Below are 16,407 nucleotides of genomic sequence, written 5' to 3'. Positions count from 1 at the left end.
AAGCTGCTGTAATAATGGCAGAGTAGCCTCTTCTTTCCTGCTTTAAAATTACTTCCAAAGACCTCTCTGCCAGTGAAATGAGAAGCAGAGACAGTTATTTCTTACCTTATGTTTCTAACATGTCAAAAGCTGTTATTTTTTCTCATTCTTATGAATATTAGGATAATGCTTCCATGAATATTTTTCTCTATATCATTTGGAATAAAGACCTACCTTCTTGTGTTTTTCTTCCTCGTTTCAGTCGGGACAATCCTCCACTGTAATTGAAAACATACATACCATTATTGCTGCAGCTGCCGTCAAGTTTAGCTCTGATCAGCTCAATCATTTATTTGTTCTAATCCAAAAGGTAAGTTTTCACATGAATTTACATTCCTTAGGAAGAGAATTGGAGAGATGTACTTGTGCATCCAGCCTACCAGAAGGCAAATGCCTTGAATACATTTCTATTTTCTGTATAAATATAAAATTGGCTATACAAAAAAAAAAAAAAAAAAAAAAAAATTAATACCGATTTTTTTTTTTTTTTTTTTTTTTTTTGTTAAACCAAAAGCCTGATCTGCTAATGTATTGCTAATTGACTTAAATTTTAAGTATGTTATATAGACAGTGCTAAGGTACTTAGCATGAGATTTTATTATTATGTTTAATCTCTTCTAGTTTATATTTTTAAAAGATTTGGACAAATTAGTACTGTAACTCCCAGTAACAAAAGTAAGGAAATATGCACGGTGGAAAGATACTTGTTTGTATTTTGATTTTCCTGCAGTAAAACAATTGTAAATTACATTTTTGTGTAAACTTGAGACTTAACAGATTGACAGTGCTTGCTGCTTTAATAGTGGATGGTATTTCTTTGCTATACAGAGCTGGGAGACGGAGAGTGATAGAGTGCGACAGAAGCTGTTGAGCCTGATAGGGCGCATTGGTCGAGAAGCACGGGTGGAGACAACCACTGGAAAGGCATGTGAATGGTTTTGCTTTGGTTTTTTTCTTTATTAAGCATAGAGCTGCTAGTCTCTGTACTCTCTAGGTTCTGACTAATCTTGCACTTCTTCTAGGTTCTGGAGGTACTTTGGGAGCTGGCTCATCTTCCAACATTACCATGTAGTCTTATTCAGCAGGCCTTGGAGGAACATCTGACAATCCTCAGTGATGCCTATGCAGTGAAAGAGGCAATCAAAAGAAGCTACATCATCAAATGCATAGAGGATATTAAGAGGGTTGGTTTATTATTTTATCTTTTCCAAAATGAAATTAATGTAGCCTTGATGCTGCCCTTTCTTTCAAGATGCACAAATTGTGTGTCCCATCTGTAAGTTCTTACCTTGGGGAGTCCACGAGAGGGGTAGGCTTTGTGTGAGTCAGTTTGTTGACCATGAGACTCATAGTAAGTCTCTTGCCTTTGTTTTAAGCAAATTTTCAGCTCAAGGAGTGATCAGTTTATGGGAAACTACCAGGATGGGCCCAAGGTTAGAATTTGCAAATGGAACCACTATAAAGGTATGTCAGTATTTTAACTGTCCCTTTCATGTGAAAGCCTAGATTAGTTTTCTTTGACTTAAGCATGTGTTTCTGGCATGGCCATTAGGTCTCAAAATGCAAATCAATATTTAAATCGTAGTAATTTTGTATTTTATTGAAATACTTAAACTCTTTTAATCTAACATAAAGAAGTCGTTGCCACAGCTGCCTGTGCTAAAACATTTCCTGGCAGCAGCAGAGATGTGCATGGCTTAAAAGTCCGCATATATTCTATCCTGCGCTGTTCACATAGCAGGCAGTTTTTCTTGAGGTCTGCAGGAATGCTGCTGTCTTTTTTTTTTTTTTTTTTTTTTCCCCCTCCCCATTCTGAAGTACACTATAAATAAAGACAGACTTGTACTTTTTTCATTCATTTCTTTCATGATGAATTGGGTTTTGTCTGTGTTGCAGCATCCATAGAAGATTTTGTTTAGGAGGCATAGTATGTTACTTCTTGATTTTGATCACATTTTTATGTGTGTGTGTGTTTATGAATACAGATTTCAAACTTTGGGTTCCCAGTGTCTGTAAAACTTGTAGTTTTTTTTCTTTTGGATCTTCTCTTGTGCTTTCCTATTCTTGCCTTCTTTTTAATTACATTCTGGCAAGGGCCTTCACAGAGGTGCTGCAGCGGAAAACACTAATGGAAAGCTGTAATTGTAGGCTAGAAGGGGTTGGGGTAACCATACAACAGACTACTAAAAATACATCATTTTCTTATTTCCCTTCATTAGAGGAAATGAAGACATAAACTGTGAGAGAATGTAATGTGAAGGCAGCATTCTCAAGTACATGAGGGAGTCTTCAGTTAGAGAGCTCTCTGTTACGGGCAGGTTATTTTAATCTTTCTAGGTGTGTAGGTGGTATTGGTTGTTGTCAGTATTTAAACCAGACATCACTTCTCTGAACAAGCAACCTCAGTACTGGTTTGTGTGGTCAAACTTTACAGAAAATGAAGCCTCCCAGAAAAGTGATGAGCAGTTCTAACAATGAGGTAGGAGGGTTGTTCTTTGTAGGATCTCTTTCAAAATGCAGCCTGAGTATTCTCTGCTTCCTATCAGAGGGCTCCTTGCAGCACCAATCAGAAATTTCTTGTCTCTTAACCCTCAGTATTATTTAAAATTCTTTCTTCTATTATTCTTGCTTCAGCAATAAGTAACGTCATTTGACTGGATTTGCCCTTTTATGCCCTAACAGGCCTGCTTCATCTCCCATAATTGAGGAAGGTGGTGGTTATCATCTCTCCTTGGTGCAAATGAGTGCTTTTTGTCTACTTAATTTGCATGTTCTCTAGCAAAGAGCTGGTACTTCGGGCTTAATAATAAGGATAGCAAAATGGCATATGTGTGTGTCAAAGGACTTCTTGTAGAAAATGAAGAGCAGCACCTTAAATATGTTTGGAAAGGGACCAGGAAAGAGTAACTGAAGCCTTCAGAGCTAGCAGCTGTTGTTTTGAAACAGCGGCATTAATAGAAATCATTAGGCTTCTAGGAATCTAAGAGGAAAGTTAATCTGTTGTTGAGCATGTATACATGTGTAATTGTTTTTACCTTTCCTACTACTAGTCATCCCAGCACAATAATCCTCAGTTTGTATGGGTGGTGCCAGCATTACGTCAGCTCCATGAAATCACACGTTCATTTATTAAGCAAACTTACCAAAAACAAGACAAGGTAAGAATATATGATGAGATGATTTTTGAAGCCCTTGTTATGTCTGTGTGGCTCTGCTTCTGTAGAACACAGAAGTTTGAATTTAGAAGTGAGGGGGAAAAAACCTCAACCTACACTAAAAAACTTTGACAAATACAGTTTAGTGATGTAGCATAAACTCTTCGAGTAGAGATTCTGTGTTATGTGCCATCCATTTGTGTATGCATGTATATATATATGTATAAATCTGTTTGTGTCAGGACTAATTATTTTATACCCAGTTTTCTGTGGAGTAATTAGCATGAACATCTCTGTTAAGAAATGAACAATGGCTAACATTTAGACTAGCTGCTTTTTAATTGAATTGACGCTGACTTTTGGAAAACAGACTAAAATACCAGCAAGTCACATGTGTTACACAGTGGCTGAGGGGAGGTGTGGGACTTCCTTTGCAATCTGCAGCACGTGTATTTCAGCACATGCTGAAAACACTAATGGCAGGGGGCTTTGGATGCTTGGAAGGGATACAGCTGACTCCGAGGGGGGTGCCTTACTCCTTCTGATCAGACACACATGTCTGTAGAAGAGCAGACTGCTGTGTGCATGTGCCTATTGATGTATTTTCCTAAAAACCTTCTTTCTCGATGTTTTTGGTTTTGTTTTTTTGCCAAGAGCATTATTCAAGATTTAAAGAAAAACTTTGAAATAGTGAAGTTGGTGACAGGAAGCTTGATATCATGCCACCGTTTGGCTGCATCTGTGGCAGGACCAGGAGGGCTTGTTGGAGCAACATTAGTGGATGGCCGATACACTTACCGGGAGGTACTGAACCCTGAATTTCTTACTACCTGAGGTTTTTTGAAAACATGATGCAGTAGATCACTGACCAAGGTGCATTAGATTAGGTGATGGTTCATTTTGGGAATCCACAGGTATTCACTCTCTGGTGAATAATTACACCAGCTTTAATTTATAGTTCTGACACTTACCTATTAGGGCTTGTTGTAGCCTTGTTATGTTATAGAGCAAGGGTGGGCAAATGTCACAATCTACAGGTTTCTTACCAAAGTCTTTAACTGGGCAAGAGCTGGATTTCCCCACCCCAGGACCTCCTGTCCCCAAGCTTGTGCAGCTTCCTGCTTCACCAGCTTCAGTTCAGCTACCTTTGTAGAGACTAGGCCTTTGAATTTGGTGTGAAGCTCTTCAAACCAGAAGCAGATTTGCTTGTTAGGACATGGAAGCCACACACACAGGTAGCTTGTAACTGTTTATTGCTAAGGTTTCGATAATTACTTTTTTCCACACCAGTTGTGACTTAGTAACTAGTGTCAAATAATATCAATATCAGGAAAGTAATAGCAAATCCAAGGGGACTTCAGTATTCCTTTTTAGAAAAGTAATCAAAAAGAAGTAATGTTAAAAAATGTCTAAAATAGAAATAAATCTCACTGCAGAAACAATTTCTGTTTTCTGGGCTTTGCAAAGTGTATTGTTATTTGACAACTAAGTTTGCAAAAACTAAAAAGAATGCTTAGAGTTCTTGTTTCAGAAAGAAAAGTCTTAAGCTTGAGTCTTTGTTTCCTCTTTCTCAGTATTTGGAGGCACATCTAAAATTTTTGGCATTTTTTCTGCAAGAAGCCACCCTTTATTTGGGCTGGAATCGTGCCAGGGAGATCTGGGAATGCCTTGTAACTGGCCAGGATGTTTGTGAGTTAGATCGAGAGGTAAGAAAAACTTTAAAAGCTGGTGTTTGTGGTTGCAGAGTGAATCTTAATGGATCATGACTAGCACGTGTATTTGTAGAGACGTGAAATCTAAGTAGCAAACACAAACTAATAGTGCATTTATATGTTTTGTGTAAGCTAATGGAGCCACTGCTACATGTTCACTTATGACTAGGACGCTCTTTTAACGTTAAATTTCACCAAAGGAGGAAGATTGGCCAGGAGATTAGTTGCAGATTTATGGATGCTGGTTTGAAAAGGGATACATGGAAGTTTATGGAGTCATAAAAGAGACGTTCAGCATTGTTTGGGTGAAAGACAGTTGTGAAGATGAAGTACCCTAATGCTGCAATGCAGCCTGTGTCATATGTGAGGTTACTAGGAGATTAGACTTTGAACCTCTTCCTGTAGATGAGACTTCTGTAAGATGAATTACTGTAGTACCTGGCATAGTTTGCCAATGCTGTGTAAAACTAAAATACTTGCTATGACAATGGGATAAAAAATGCATCTACCTTTCATTCGCAGATGTGCTTTGAGTGGTTTACAAAAGGACAGCATGATTTAGAGAGTGATGTACAGCAACAGCTCTTCAAAGAAAAAATTCTTAAACTGGAGTCATATGAAATTACTATGAATGGTAAGAAAATGGCTTTAGTCAGCAGATTTGGTTTTGAAATATATACCAGAAATTTGCCTCCTAAGCCTTCAAATTAAATATCCAAACAGTTTTGTAAATCAATGTAATAAAGGAATCTTTTTCTATCATTTTGAGTTCTAATAGTTGTAGAGGGAAAAGGTCATCTCATGTACTTGATAGCATTTTTTCAGAAAAGCATAGAAACTTAGCCTGACCTGAATAAAAAAGCTTGCACCTTTTCTCACTTCCAGGTTTTAGTTTATTTAAGACTTTCTTTGAAAATGTGAACCTGTGTGACCATCGACTAAAGAGGCAAGGAACTCAGTTGGTGAGTGTTCTGGCAAGCTTGTTCTTGTATGCGTCTTGGGGATGGGAGGAGGTGAGACAAAGATTCTTTAACAGCTGTTTGACATGGTGATGTTTGTATTAGTATACAAATTGTCCTTCTGGCAATTAGCACTGTTAAATTCTGATGCTAAATCTCCAGAATTATGACAGTTAAAATTCAGCATTTGGAAGCTGGTATGTAGCTTCTAAAACTTTGCAGGAGGAATGAGGGGGCTACTTCTTTATTAATAATCATGAATTCTAATGTGCATTTTTTGCTTATCCATAGCAGGGATATAGTCCTTTTTCTTCTTTACAAGAGATTTAGACATCATATTCGAACTCTAACCTACAATAATTTTCAACTCTATGATCTTGCAATGGTTTTGTTAAATTAATGGTTGTATGTTAAGTAGTTTTCCATAGGCATTTTAGATCTTTATCACAGAGAGCTAACTTACTTCATATGCATAATTTTTTTTCCAAGTATCATAGCAGGTTTTGTGATGGTTTATTATGTGGTTAGTTACCATGTTGACCTTTGTGAAACAAATTCCAAACCCAATTAAATTTCTTCATGCTTTTGAAGTTTTGAATTTTTCAGGTGGCTTGACTGATAGTGTTCTTTGGAACTTGTTTATCCACCTGTAAACAAATTATTTTTTTCTAGTATAAATATACAAATCCACAGCTATTGATTTGACTTTGCACTGTGCCAAAGCTTGTCAGTGTCTTGGAAAAGAGAATTTTTAAAATTCACTCAAAAGATGCTTTTCTAGCAGATGGAAGACTGTTTTGTGCCTGTGGTTCAAACTCGGCTATTGTGTTAAGAAATCCAGTCATGTTTTACTAGTTGTTCTTTCTTGCATAGAGTGTAGAAAAACTGGAATTAATAGGAATGGATTTCATTTGGAAGATTGCAATGGAGTCACCTGATGAAGAAATTGCCAATGAAGCTATTCAATTGATAATAAATTACAGCTATATTAATCTAACTCCTAGATTGAAAAAGGTAGGCATATATTTGTACGTGAAGGCGCTTTGACACTCAGAGCCTTGATACTCTGCATGTTGAAATGTGTAATTTGTTGGGTTTTGTCCAACAATTACACATGTCTGCATGTTGAAATGTGTAATTTGTTGTTTATGAGCAATTCCTGTGATTTTGGTTTAAGTTCTAATTCGTTTGTACATTTTGTCTTTAGGATTCAGTATCACTGCACAAGAAATTCATTGCTGATTGCTACACACGATTAGAGGTAAAGGACAAATTTCAGTTGTTCCTGTACCTACATCCTTTTTCAGTTTTCTATCTTAGAATTAGAATAATTGACTATGATAAATCGATTTAAAGAAGTTTATTTCCACAAATATTTACTGTCCTCTTAGCTCTCCAGGACATACTAATTGTCCATGTAAACTAGCAATTATATTCTGCTTTGTGTTCTAGGCAGCCAGCTCTGCACTTGGTGGCCCAACGTTAACACATGCTGTTACAAGAGCTACAAAAATGCTTACAGCAACTGCTATGCCTACGGTAGCAACATCAGTTCAGTCTCCTTACAGGTAGGTCTGCCTTTAAATATGACTACAGACATTTGTTTCCAGCTGCTTCCTACATGATTTTAAGTGCTAATTAAAATTCTCAGTGTTGGTAGTTGTATATTCTGGTGGTTTCTCAATTGAATATTCCAATGATGATGCAATTTGAGTTCCAAAGAGACTTTGAAAAAACAGTGTATTTAAAAAAAAGGAAAAAAAAAAAAAAAACACACCAAGAAGAACCCAACCCAAAACAAACCAGCGAACCAACCAAAAACCCCAACAGTCCCCCCACCTCTAACCCCCAAAACCAAACCAAAACAAACCTACAAAAAACCCCACAGACTATTACCAGCCTATTAGTCATGTAATATTTCTGGGGCATCAGGGTTTGGTGGTGTGTGTTTGTTTTTGTTTGTTTTTTTTTTAACTGGGAGACAAAGGATGTTTTTTCATCATCTAGCTTAATTTACACATACCTAAATGTGTGTAGCTTAAATACATGAGCGTGGTGTTGGCACCTTTAGAAACGTGAAGCTTCTTCTGAAGCTGGCTACATCTCAAGCAGTATAACACAAACTTCTTGGCCTGTTTTCCCAGTTAATTTCAACTGAATTAACTCCAAGTTTAAGGAGTTATATTTGAAAACAGCTAATTCATTGTAGTTACCCGTGGGCATGGAAAATTAATCTCTAAAACAAGTTACTCTTGTTATCAATGTTTATCTCTAGGTCAACTAAACTTGTAATAATTGAGAGACTACTGCTGTTGGCAGAGCGTTACGTGATAACAATAGAGGTAAGATATGCAATTTCTTACTAGGCAAGGCTAAGAACACAACTTCCAATATTATTAAAAATAATAAAAGTTATTTAAACAGATGCAACTCTAGTAACTTTGTTACATACCATCATAGAAATGTCTTTGTTTTCAAAGGTGGTATTTACTGTCATCCTTCTCTTCCTGTAGGACCTTTACTCTGTTCCCCGAACTATTCTACCTCATGGTGCCTCTTTCCATGGTCATCTTCTAACACTTAATGTTACATACGAGTCTACCAAAGATACCTTCACCGTAGAGGTATGTATGCACAGGTTGTGTGTCGTGCAGTGATGATCACAGAGCTATTCTTGGGTTTGTTGATGTCTGGACTGAACAGAGTAAGCTGGTTTTAAGGACTTCAGTCAACTTTAAATCTTTATTTGAAAATGTTAAAAGTGTGTATAAGGATACTGTGGTGGAAATGCCGGTAGACTAAATGTATTTTGATCGTCATTCTGGTGTAGGAAAAATAAGTTTACTTACTGTCAGTGATGGAACATTTCTACTGTTGTCCTACCCTGTCATTCTCTTTGTGAACAATACCATTACCACCCTATGCAGAGGAGCTGGAAGACTTTAATGGAAGATTTTTCTTTTTTTTTCTTCAGATTTACTGCTTGAGCAGACTTTCTGAATTGGTGGTGTTTATTTTTACAGGCTCATAGCAATGAAACTGTAGGAAGTGTCAGGTGGAAGATAGCAAAGATGTTGAATTGCCCTGTGGATAATATACAGATATTTGCTAATGACAGCCTGGTATGTTAACTACAAAGAATTCTCATTCTTCATGAAATTGAGTCGCTTTTCGAGAACTAAATGATAAATATTTTCTTGCAGCTAACTGTAAACAAAGATCAGAAACTACTCCACCAGCTGGGCTTTTCTGATGAACAAGTCCTTACAGTAAAAACATCAGGAAGTGGGACTCCATCAGGGAGCTCTGCAGATTCCTCAACCAGTTCCAGCAATAGCACCAGTGTATTTAGTTCATCCTATGCAATGGAACAGGTACAATGTAATAGCCTGAAACCTTCCCTCAGATTTTTTTTCTGGAGGGGGGATTGCTGGAAGAGACACAGCTGGGGTGGACGAGGTGCAGTAAGATGAGACACAAGCTGTTCACATCAGCCTAAGTATTCAGTTTTAGTAGTCTGGGTTTGCTGTCAAACTGCAATTGAAACAAAGCATTTAAATATACAATTCCCTTATGCAAGCAGATTGGTCTTCGTAATCTGTATTCTGTCACCTGTTGCAACCTGCTTGGTGTTTAGTCTTTTAAACAAGCAAGACCTATATGGGTCTTTCAAAAAATAAGACCCATATGATTTAATTTTGAGATTGTATATTTGTCAGGGGAAGGGATTTCCAGATTTCCACTATTAATAAAGCTGCAGCATAAAAATAAACTAAGAAGCATCAGCCAGCATGTTCAGACCCCTCCTGGTTGGCTTTGTAGGTCAACCCTAACTAGCAGTTGATTTCAAAAATTGATTGTTAAAAGGGAAACGGGGTAATGTGAAAATTTAAATGTTGTCTCAGTCTAAAAAGTAGCTGGGATTTCTATGGCCCAGGTTGGCATCTGGGTCAGCTGCTTCAGTGAAGAGAGCTCTTAAATCACTTGCAACTGAGAGGTGAGAAACAGAACTTTGTATTTCTGCTTAATTCTCAGGAGAAATCCCTCCCTGGGGTAGTCATGGCTCTTGTGTGCAATGTGTTTGATATGCTTTACCAGCTTGCCAATCTAGAGGAGCCAAGGTAAGCAAGCTAGATGGTTACTAAATATTGAGGAAATGCTCACACTGCAGAGTTTGAATAAGTACTTATTTTGCAGTGTGTAAGGCATCCACCAGGCCACAGTGTGGCTGAGCCCTATTTTGTGCAAGTAACTTCTGATAACTTTTCAGGATAACACTGCGAGTGAGGAAGCTTCTGCTCTTGATTCCCACTGACCCAGCTATTCAGGAGGCTCTTGATCAGCTTGATTCCCTAGGAAGGAAGGTATGGATTAAACAGTAACTAATCTTGGTGAGTTTAACAGAAATAATTTTACCACCGGGTTTCTTAAATTCCCTGTCAGATTATAATCTGTGAAGGATTTGAAACTGCTGCAAAATAATGCTCTTGTTAATGATTATTGATTTATTTCCAAGCAGATGGAGGTGAGGGAATTACTACAGGGATTATAGGAAATGTATTGCCAATTACAACAAAATGCAGTAGTCTCAAAATACTTATCCTGTGGCTTTTTCCTCCTAGAAAACACTGCTATCAGAATCAGGTTCTCAGTCTTCAAAATCACCATCCTTGTCTTCAAAACACCAACATCAGCCCAGTGCTAGTTCAATACTAGAAAGTCTTTTCAGATCTTTTGCTCCCGGCATGTCTACCTTCAGAGTGCTCTACAATTTAGAGGTAAGAAAGCAAATTTAATTCTTTCTACTTGTGTTTCTGAGCACTAATTAAGTAGTTCTACATTTCTTGGGCAGGAATTTAGGATCACTATGCAAAATGCAAATGTCATGTCATAGTCTGCTTTTATGTATGTGATAAATTCTACAGAGAGCAAACGGGGTAAAAAGTTCCCTTTTAGAGACTTTACTGTGAAGCCAAGCCCCTCTTTTTGTGATTTGCAAGGTATTAGGAGTATTCTGAAGTAAGTGAAGAGGAGCAAAGAGACGTCAAAGTCCTTACTATTTAGGTAAAATTCCTTCTTGAATCTCCAGAAACTGAATAAGTGATATTTTTTTATATATATATATATAATAAAAAAAAAGTTGGCTCTTTTAAAAATTAAAGGGAGCTGTTGTTTGGTTTTGCTCAACTCAATTTAAAAGAAAAAGAATGCTGGCTTCCTTTCTATATACGTCTACTATATTCTATCTGTAGAGGCTAAGGAGGAATATTTTCGGGGAGCATTCAACTGTGAAGCATTTTCACTATCCAAACATGCAGGGCTTTTACCCAGAAGCTGCTGGCCTGTTTTAGCTGTGCATGTGAAATGAGTGGAATACATACAACTTATTTACCCCTAAGTATTCTCCTGGGTAAGTTCTTTAGCCAAAACACTGGATTGGACTCTGGGAAAAAAGTTCTTTCCAAGTGATCAGTGCATGGATTTTAAAGAGTATAAGAGAGTTCAGCTGGTGTCATTGTTAGGACGCTGTAATCTGCACACTCAAGGAGCTGGACAGTTTCTAGTTGTACTCACAGGTCCTACTGTTTATAAGGACCCATTACAAATACGGTTTGAAGTTGGAGGACCAGTTGCCAATAGCTTCAAAAACAGTGAACAATCATTCTTTCATTCCCGGTGTGTGCCAAGATTATTGCAGGAATTTTCTTGTAATTGCTTTCCTGGGTTTCTGCAGTCTAATGTTAGCTCTTTGTCTTCCTACACTGTCATCACACTGCAGTGTTAGGGTTCCCCACTTTTCTGTATGGCTGGAATGAAAGATATCGGATGATGCCTTTGAAATATGTTGATAAGTTCTACGACTGAAAGCAAATGGTTTAGCATATCACATCAAGGGTATCTTGTTGAACTGACAGGTTATACTACAGTATGACAAGATGGTTATCTGCTGCTTCTATGCCAGAGAAAATAACAAAAGCAAGTAATGAGTAGCTTGCTTTTCTGAGAAGGGCTAAGAAGTAGTAAATCGGATTAGATGTGTGGATTATATGAGTGATTAGAGATAATCATTATAATATAGATAACATATATATAAAAATTAGATCATTGCAATGATTATATCAGTCAAGCCAACTGGAAGATGATTTCTGTCAGGAAAAGGATGAGGAGCTTTCTTATCCTCTCAACTGGTGCTCTGTTGAAAATACAGGAACCAGTCTGAACTGCTTCCTAAAAAAAATGTGCACAGGAAATTTGCAGAGCATATGAAAGAGATAAAAATTAAATGTTGCAGATGTTCAGTGTATATCATGCAGTGCTGTGATAAAATTTCATGCCTGGAACTCTGTAAACCATTCTTCTGACCTGTGAACCTGGAAAAGATGTATTTTGCTTTCCTGCATGCAGCGTTGTTGGCTGTACTTGCCAAAGACTTTAACTTCTGGGAGTTTTGTGGGGTTTTGGGAGGGACTGTGGTTTCCTTCTTTGTTTGGGTGGTGTTTTGTTTTTACTTATGTAAAATGAAGTGAAATTGATTGTAAATGCACATGAGATCTGGCCCACAGAGACCGGAGACTTCCTTATAGCCATGTTTCTGAGTGTAATTGTATTCTGTGATGTTTAGTGCTAACTTAAAACAGGAGGGATGATACAGTGGCAATGTTCATAAGGCCCATAGAGTTACCTGGATCATCCTTAACAAAAAAACAAAAAACAAAACAAAACAAAACAAAAAAAAAAAAACACAAAAAAACAAACAAAAAAAAAAACAGTAACAGCGATACAGTTATGTTTCAGAAGGCATGAATCAATAAGTAAGCCATCTGTGGGGTGTTTTATGGGATACTGTGAACTGAAAATCTAGAAAGGAGAAAGATTTGGGCTTTTAAGGAGCACCAGCTGAGCCTGAAGACATTTCACATGTTAGAGAATGTACTTTATCCTTTCCCTTAACAAGTAAACTGCAATGATAAAAAAATGTCTGATACCGAATGAATATCTGTAATAACCACAGTTGTCCTGAATATTTTTAATGTGATTTCTCTTTACTGACTACAGCTTCGCATAAGTGTATTGTTAGTTGCTTCATTTGTAGCGGATTTTTTTTCTCTTATATTTTTAATCTTCAGCAGATAAAGAATACTAATGGGGGATTAGGGGTGTCTGCATGCTTATTAATTCATTTATTTTAGGTACTGAGCTCCAAGCTGATGCCAACTGCAGATGATGAAATGGCAAGAAACTGTGCCAAGTCTTTCTGTGAAAACTTCCTCCGAGCAGGAGGTTTGAGGTTAGATTTCAAAATCTTGACTCAATTTACAACGCTTCGTTTAGTTAGCAGTTCTGTGTGGTTTCTGATTTCCACACTGTAGCACACTGGTACACCTGTCAGCTTCTTTTCCAGAGAAAAAAAAATCCACCCAAAGCTGTTTTATCATTATCCAGTGTCTGAAAACATACTGTAGCTACCATAGTAATGTAACTGAGTACATGTTGTTAAGCCCCAAAATAGTTAGGCACAGATAACTTGGTGAAGTGTAGCTTTTACTAAGGTAGCTGATACTTGGGTAGTTACCAGTTAAGTGTTTCAGTTCAAATTTGCAACTGTATACCCCATAGATCCTGAAGCATTTTCCAGCAGGAACAGAAAGCTTCCATCTGTAGATATAGAAGAGAAAAATGGGAATGTTAGTCTCCAAAGGTGCCAGTTTGGCAGTTTGAATTGGCACTCAGCTAACTGAATAGGAGGGGAGAAGGACAGGGAAAAAATAATTGCAGCGCTCTCCTAATATAAAACATTTTTGAACAGTCTGTCTTATTGATTTGTTTTTAAGTTTGGTGGTGAATGTGATGCAGAGAGATTCCATCCCATCAGAAGTAGACTATGAAACAAGGCAGGGAGTCTACTCCATCTGCCTGCAACTTGCAAGGTATGTAATTGCCTTTCATTAGAGAAAGTGCTGCTTTCTTGGCTTTTAGAGTATGGCTTGTAATATTTAAGATTAATTGACACTTTGAGCTCTGTTTCATTCACTTGCTGTGAACATTCAAAAATAAGTCTGATGTTTTTGCTCTGTGAATGTAGGTTCTTGCTTGTTGGGCAGACAATGCCTACCTTACTGGATGAGGATTTCATTAAAGATGGGGTAGAAGCACTGTCCTCACGCCCCTTCCGTAATGTCAGCCGACAAGCGAGTAGGCAGATGTCCATTTGTGGAACACCTGAGAAGTCATCCTACCGACAGCTCTCTGTGTCTGATAGATCCTCCATTAGGGTAGAAGAAATCATACCAGCAGCAAGAGTTGCCATACAAGTAAGGAAGTGTTTGATCATTTGTGGTGATGTAGCAGCGTCGTCTCCAGTGATGGCTGTATAACTCTGCGATTTTTAATTAAAAGTCTACCTTTTATACAGGTTCTTGCCCAGGCTCCATATAAAAGCCTCTGAAAATCCTGACCATCAGTCTCTCTTCCCAGTCTTCATCTGAATTTTAACACAATCTCAGAAATTATTTTGGCAGTACAAACAGAAGCACTACCCCAAAGGTGCTTGTCAGAAATAGATCTACACAGCAATTGTGTGATTTTTTTTTTTTTTTTTTTTTTTTTCAGTCACATTTAGCTCTTAAGATCTTACTCTTGTTAATCTTCTGTGAACAGAAAGGAGAAGGTTCCTGCTTGAACTTGTGGTTTATAGTCCACATTTCTTTGAATTAGAAATGTTGGGCAAGTTTTTTGTTTAAAAAAAATCATTAAAAATTAAATTTACTTGATGGTAACCTGGGGAAAAAGGAAAATTTTATTTTGTATACTTCAAGACAACGCTGGTTTCCCCTTTATAAGCATGTCAGTGTAATTAATCTGAGACTGGCTAATTACTAAAAGAATATAATCTGACAAGAACTCAACCTATTTGAAAGTTGACCTCAGTTGAAAGAAACTTCATAGTTAATGTAACGAGTATGCTATGTTAGGTTCTTGGGCAGTGCTTCCCAAATTTATCGATAATAATTTAAATCAGCATACCTAACTTCAGATAGGTGAAAATTATATCTACCCTAGTGAGGAATTTAAAAATTAACTACTTCCTATTAAGGGAGCAATACTAATCTCTCCTTGGAAACAAAGAGACTCTTGTATCCTTGACCCTGCTTAGAGAAGAGAAAGGAAAACAAATCCAAATGTCAGTTTGACATGATCCAGAAAATGCATTCCTCTTATCCCTATGATTAACAAAGGCTGTTGAATATTGCAGAAGTAACTGCTGTTTCTTGTTGCTTCAGACTATGGAGGTGAATGATTTCACTTCTACCGTGGCTTGCTTCATGCGACTCTCTTGGGCTGCTGCTGCAGGACGACTGGACCTCGTGGGAAGTAGTCAGCCAATAAAAGAGAGCAACTCTTTATTTCCTGCTGGGATTCGAAACAGACTTAGCAGCTCAGGTAGGTTAACTGTGTCTCACAACCAGTCTAAAGAAAGTGTTTGGTTTGTTCTTAATTGAACGCTTTCAAAGCTTGAAGCTGAATTCATTGGAGTTGGACTCGATGATCCTCTCGGGTCCCTCCCAACGCAGGATATGATGTGATTGAATTACACGTATCTGAGCAAAAGCTGTGCATTCATGTGGCATTTGGAGATGTGACGTTTGGAGAAGGTTTCCGCTTCTAGTCAGTTCTCTGCCATTTAAAAAGCATCTGAAAAACGTAATGGATTACAGCACTTGTTCATTTCTTAATGCAGGAAGTAATTGCAGTTCAGGAAGCGAAGGAGAGCCAACTGCGCTACACGCTGGTATCTGTGTGAGACAGCAGTTTGTATCTACCAAAGATGCTCTGATTGCTGGAGAAGCTTTGTCTCTCTTAGTAACCTGCCTTCAGCTACGCAGTCAGCAACTAGGTATGAAATAGAATTGGATTACTCACTCTTTAGAATATAAGTAAGGTGGGAGAAGGCTTTTGGAGACAGACAAGTACAAAAAAAGTCATGAGAAACTTCTAGCTTTGTAAGCTGAGACAGTACAAGATAAAACCAATTTCATTAAAAAATACAGGGTTTTTTTTTCCCAGGACTGAAGAACAGGTGGCATGAAACAAGGCATGTAGTGCTGTGCCTTAGTGAAGTGTTTTGGAAAAGCCGACTTACTGCCAGTATATAAATATTTGCACTGGCTTTGAAGTATGTAATTCTCTAAGTGGTGCTGTTTGCACAGCTAGTGTTTAGTACTTGAACCTTTGTGTACAGGAAGTGTAAACATTGGTGGTGGTGGTGGAAGGCGAAGGAAAATGCTGTTATAATGTGATGCCAGTCTCTGGTGAGGGCAGGAGATGGGGAAATACGCAAATAGCCCTTACTGCTTTTCAGTGTTGATGGGGGAATGTCCTCTAGATCTTACAGTGTTTTAATGCAAGACTAACTGACTTACTTTAAATTATTATTTTAAAAAAGATAGCCTGGTACTCTTCTGTTCTAGGATCCTTTTACAATTTGCCTTGTGTTGCCGATTTCATTATTGACATACTGCTTGGATCGCCAAGTGCTGAGGT

General features: G+C 37.7%; 1 protein-coding gene across 2 annotated transcripts in view; it reads left to right on the top strand.

The window, feature by feature from the left end:
- Positions 1-16,407, top strand: part of USP24 (ubiquitin specific peptidase 24) — a 64,750-nt gene that overhangs the window by 24,079 nt on the left and 24,264 nt on the right. Inside the window, exons 13-37 of one of the 2 annotated variants that reach the window (XM_042803356.1) lie at positions 242-349; positions 868-963; positions 1,062-1,223; positions 2,474-2,518; positions 3,090-3,197; positions 3,849-3,998; positions 4,769-4,900; positions 5,429-5,540; positions 5,792-5,868; positions 6,739-6,879; positions 7,073-7,126; positions 7,318-7,433; positions 8,141-8,207; positions 8,379-8,489; positions 8,889-8,987; positions 9,069-9,239; positions 9,901-9,986; positions 10,136-10,229; positions 10,488-10,643; positions 13,056-13,153; positions 13,698-13,793; positions 13,949-14,177; positions 15,147-15,306; positions 15,605-15,760; positions 16,335-16,405. In XM_042803356.1, coding sequence (XP_042659290.1) covers positions 242-349; positions 868-963; positions 1,062-1,223; positions 2,474-2,518; positions 3,090-3,197; positions 3,849-3,998; positions 4,769-4,900; positions 5,429-5,540; positions 5,792-5,868; positions 6,739-6,879; positions 7,073-7,126; positions 7,318-7,433; positions 8,141-8,207; positions 8,379-8,489; positions 8,889-8,987; positions 9,069-9,239; positions 9,901-9,986; positions 10,136-10,229; positions 10,488-10,643; positions 13,056-13,153; positions 13,698-13,793; positions 13,949-14,177; positions 15,147-15,306; positions 15,605-15,760; positions 16,335-16,405 — 2,895 coding nt within the window. The remainder of the gene's footprint in view (positions 1-241; positions 350-867; positions 964-1,061; positions 1,224-2,473; positions 2,519-3,089; positions 3,198-3,848; positions 3,999-4,768; positions 4,901-5,428; positions 5,541-5,791; positions 5,869-6,738; positions 6,880-7,072; positions 7,127-7,317; positions 7,434-8,140; positions 8,208-8,378; positions 8,490-8,888; positions 8,988-9,068; positions 9,240-9,900; positions 9,987-10,135; positions 10,230-10,487; positions 10,644-13,055; positions 13,154-13,697; positions 13,794-13,948; positions 14,178-15,146; positions 15,307-15,604; positions 15,761-16,334; positions 16,406-16,407) is intronic. The other variant, XM_042803359.1, reaches the window with a different exon arrangement.

The sequence above is a fragment of the Tyto alba genome, unplaced genomic scaffold (genome assembly GCF_018691265.1).
Source record: "Tyto alba isolate M040663 unplaced genomic scaffold, T.alba_DEE_v4.0 Super-Scaffold_1000006, whole genome shotgun sequence".
Classification (NCBI taxonomy): Eukaryota; Metazoa; Chordata; class Aves; order Strigiformes; family Tytonidae; genus Tyto; species Tyto alba.
This window is presented reverse-complemented; position numbering and strand designations above follow the sequence as displayed.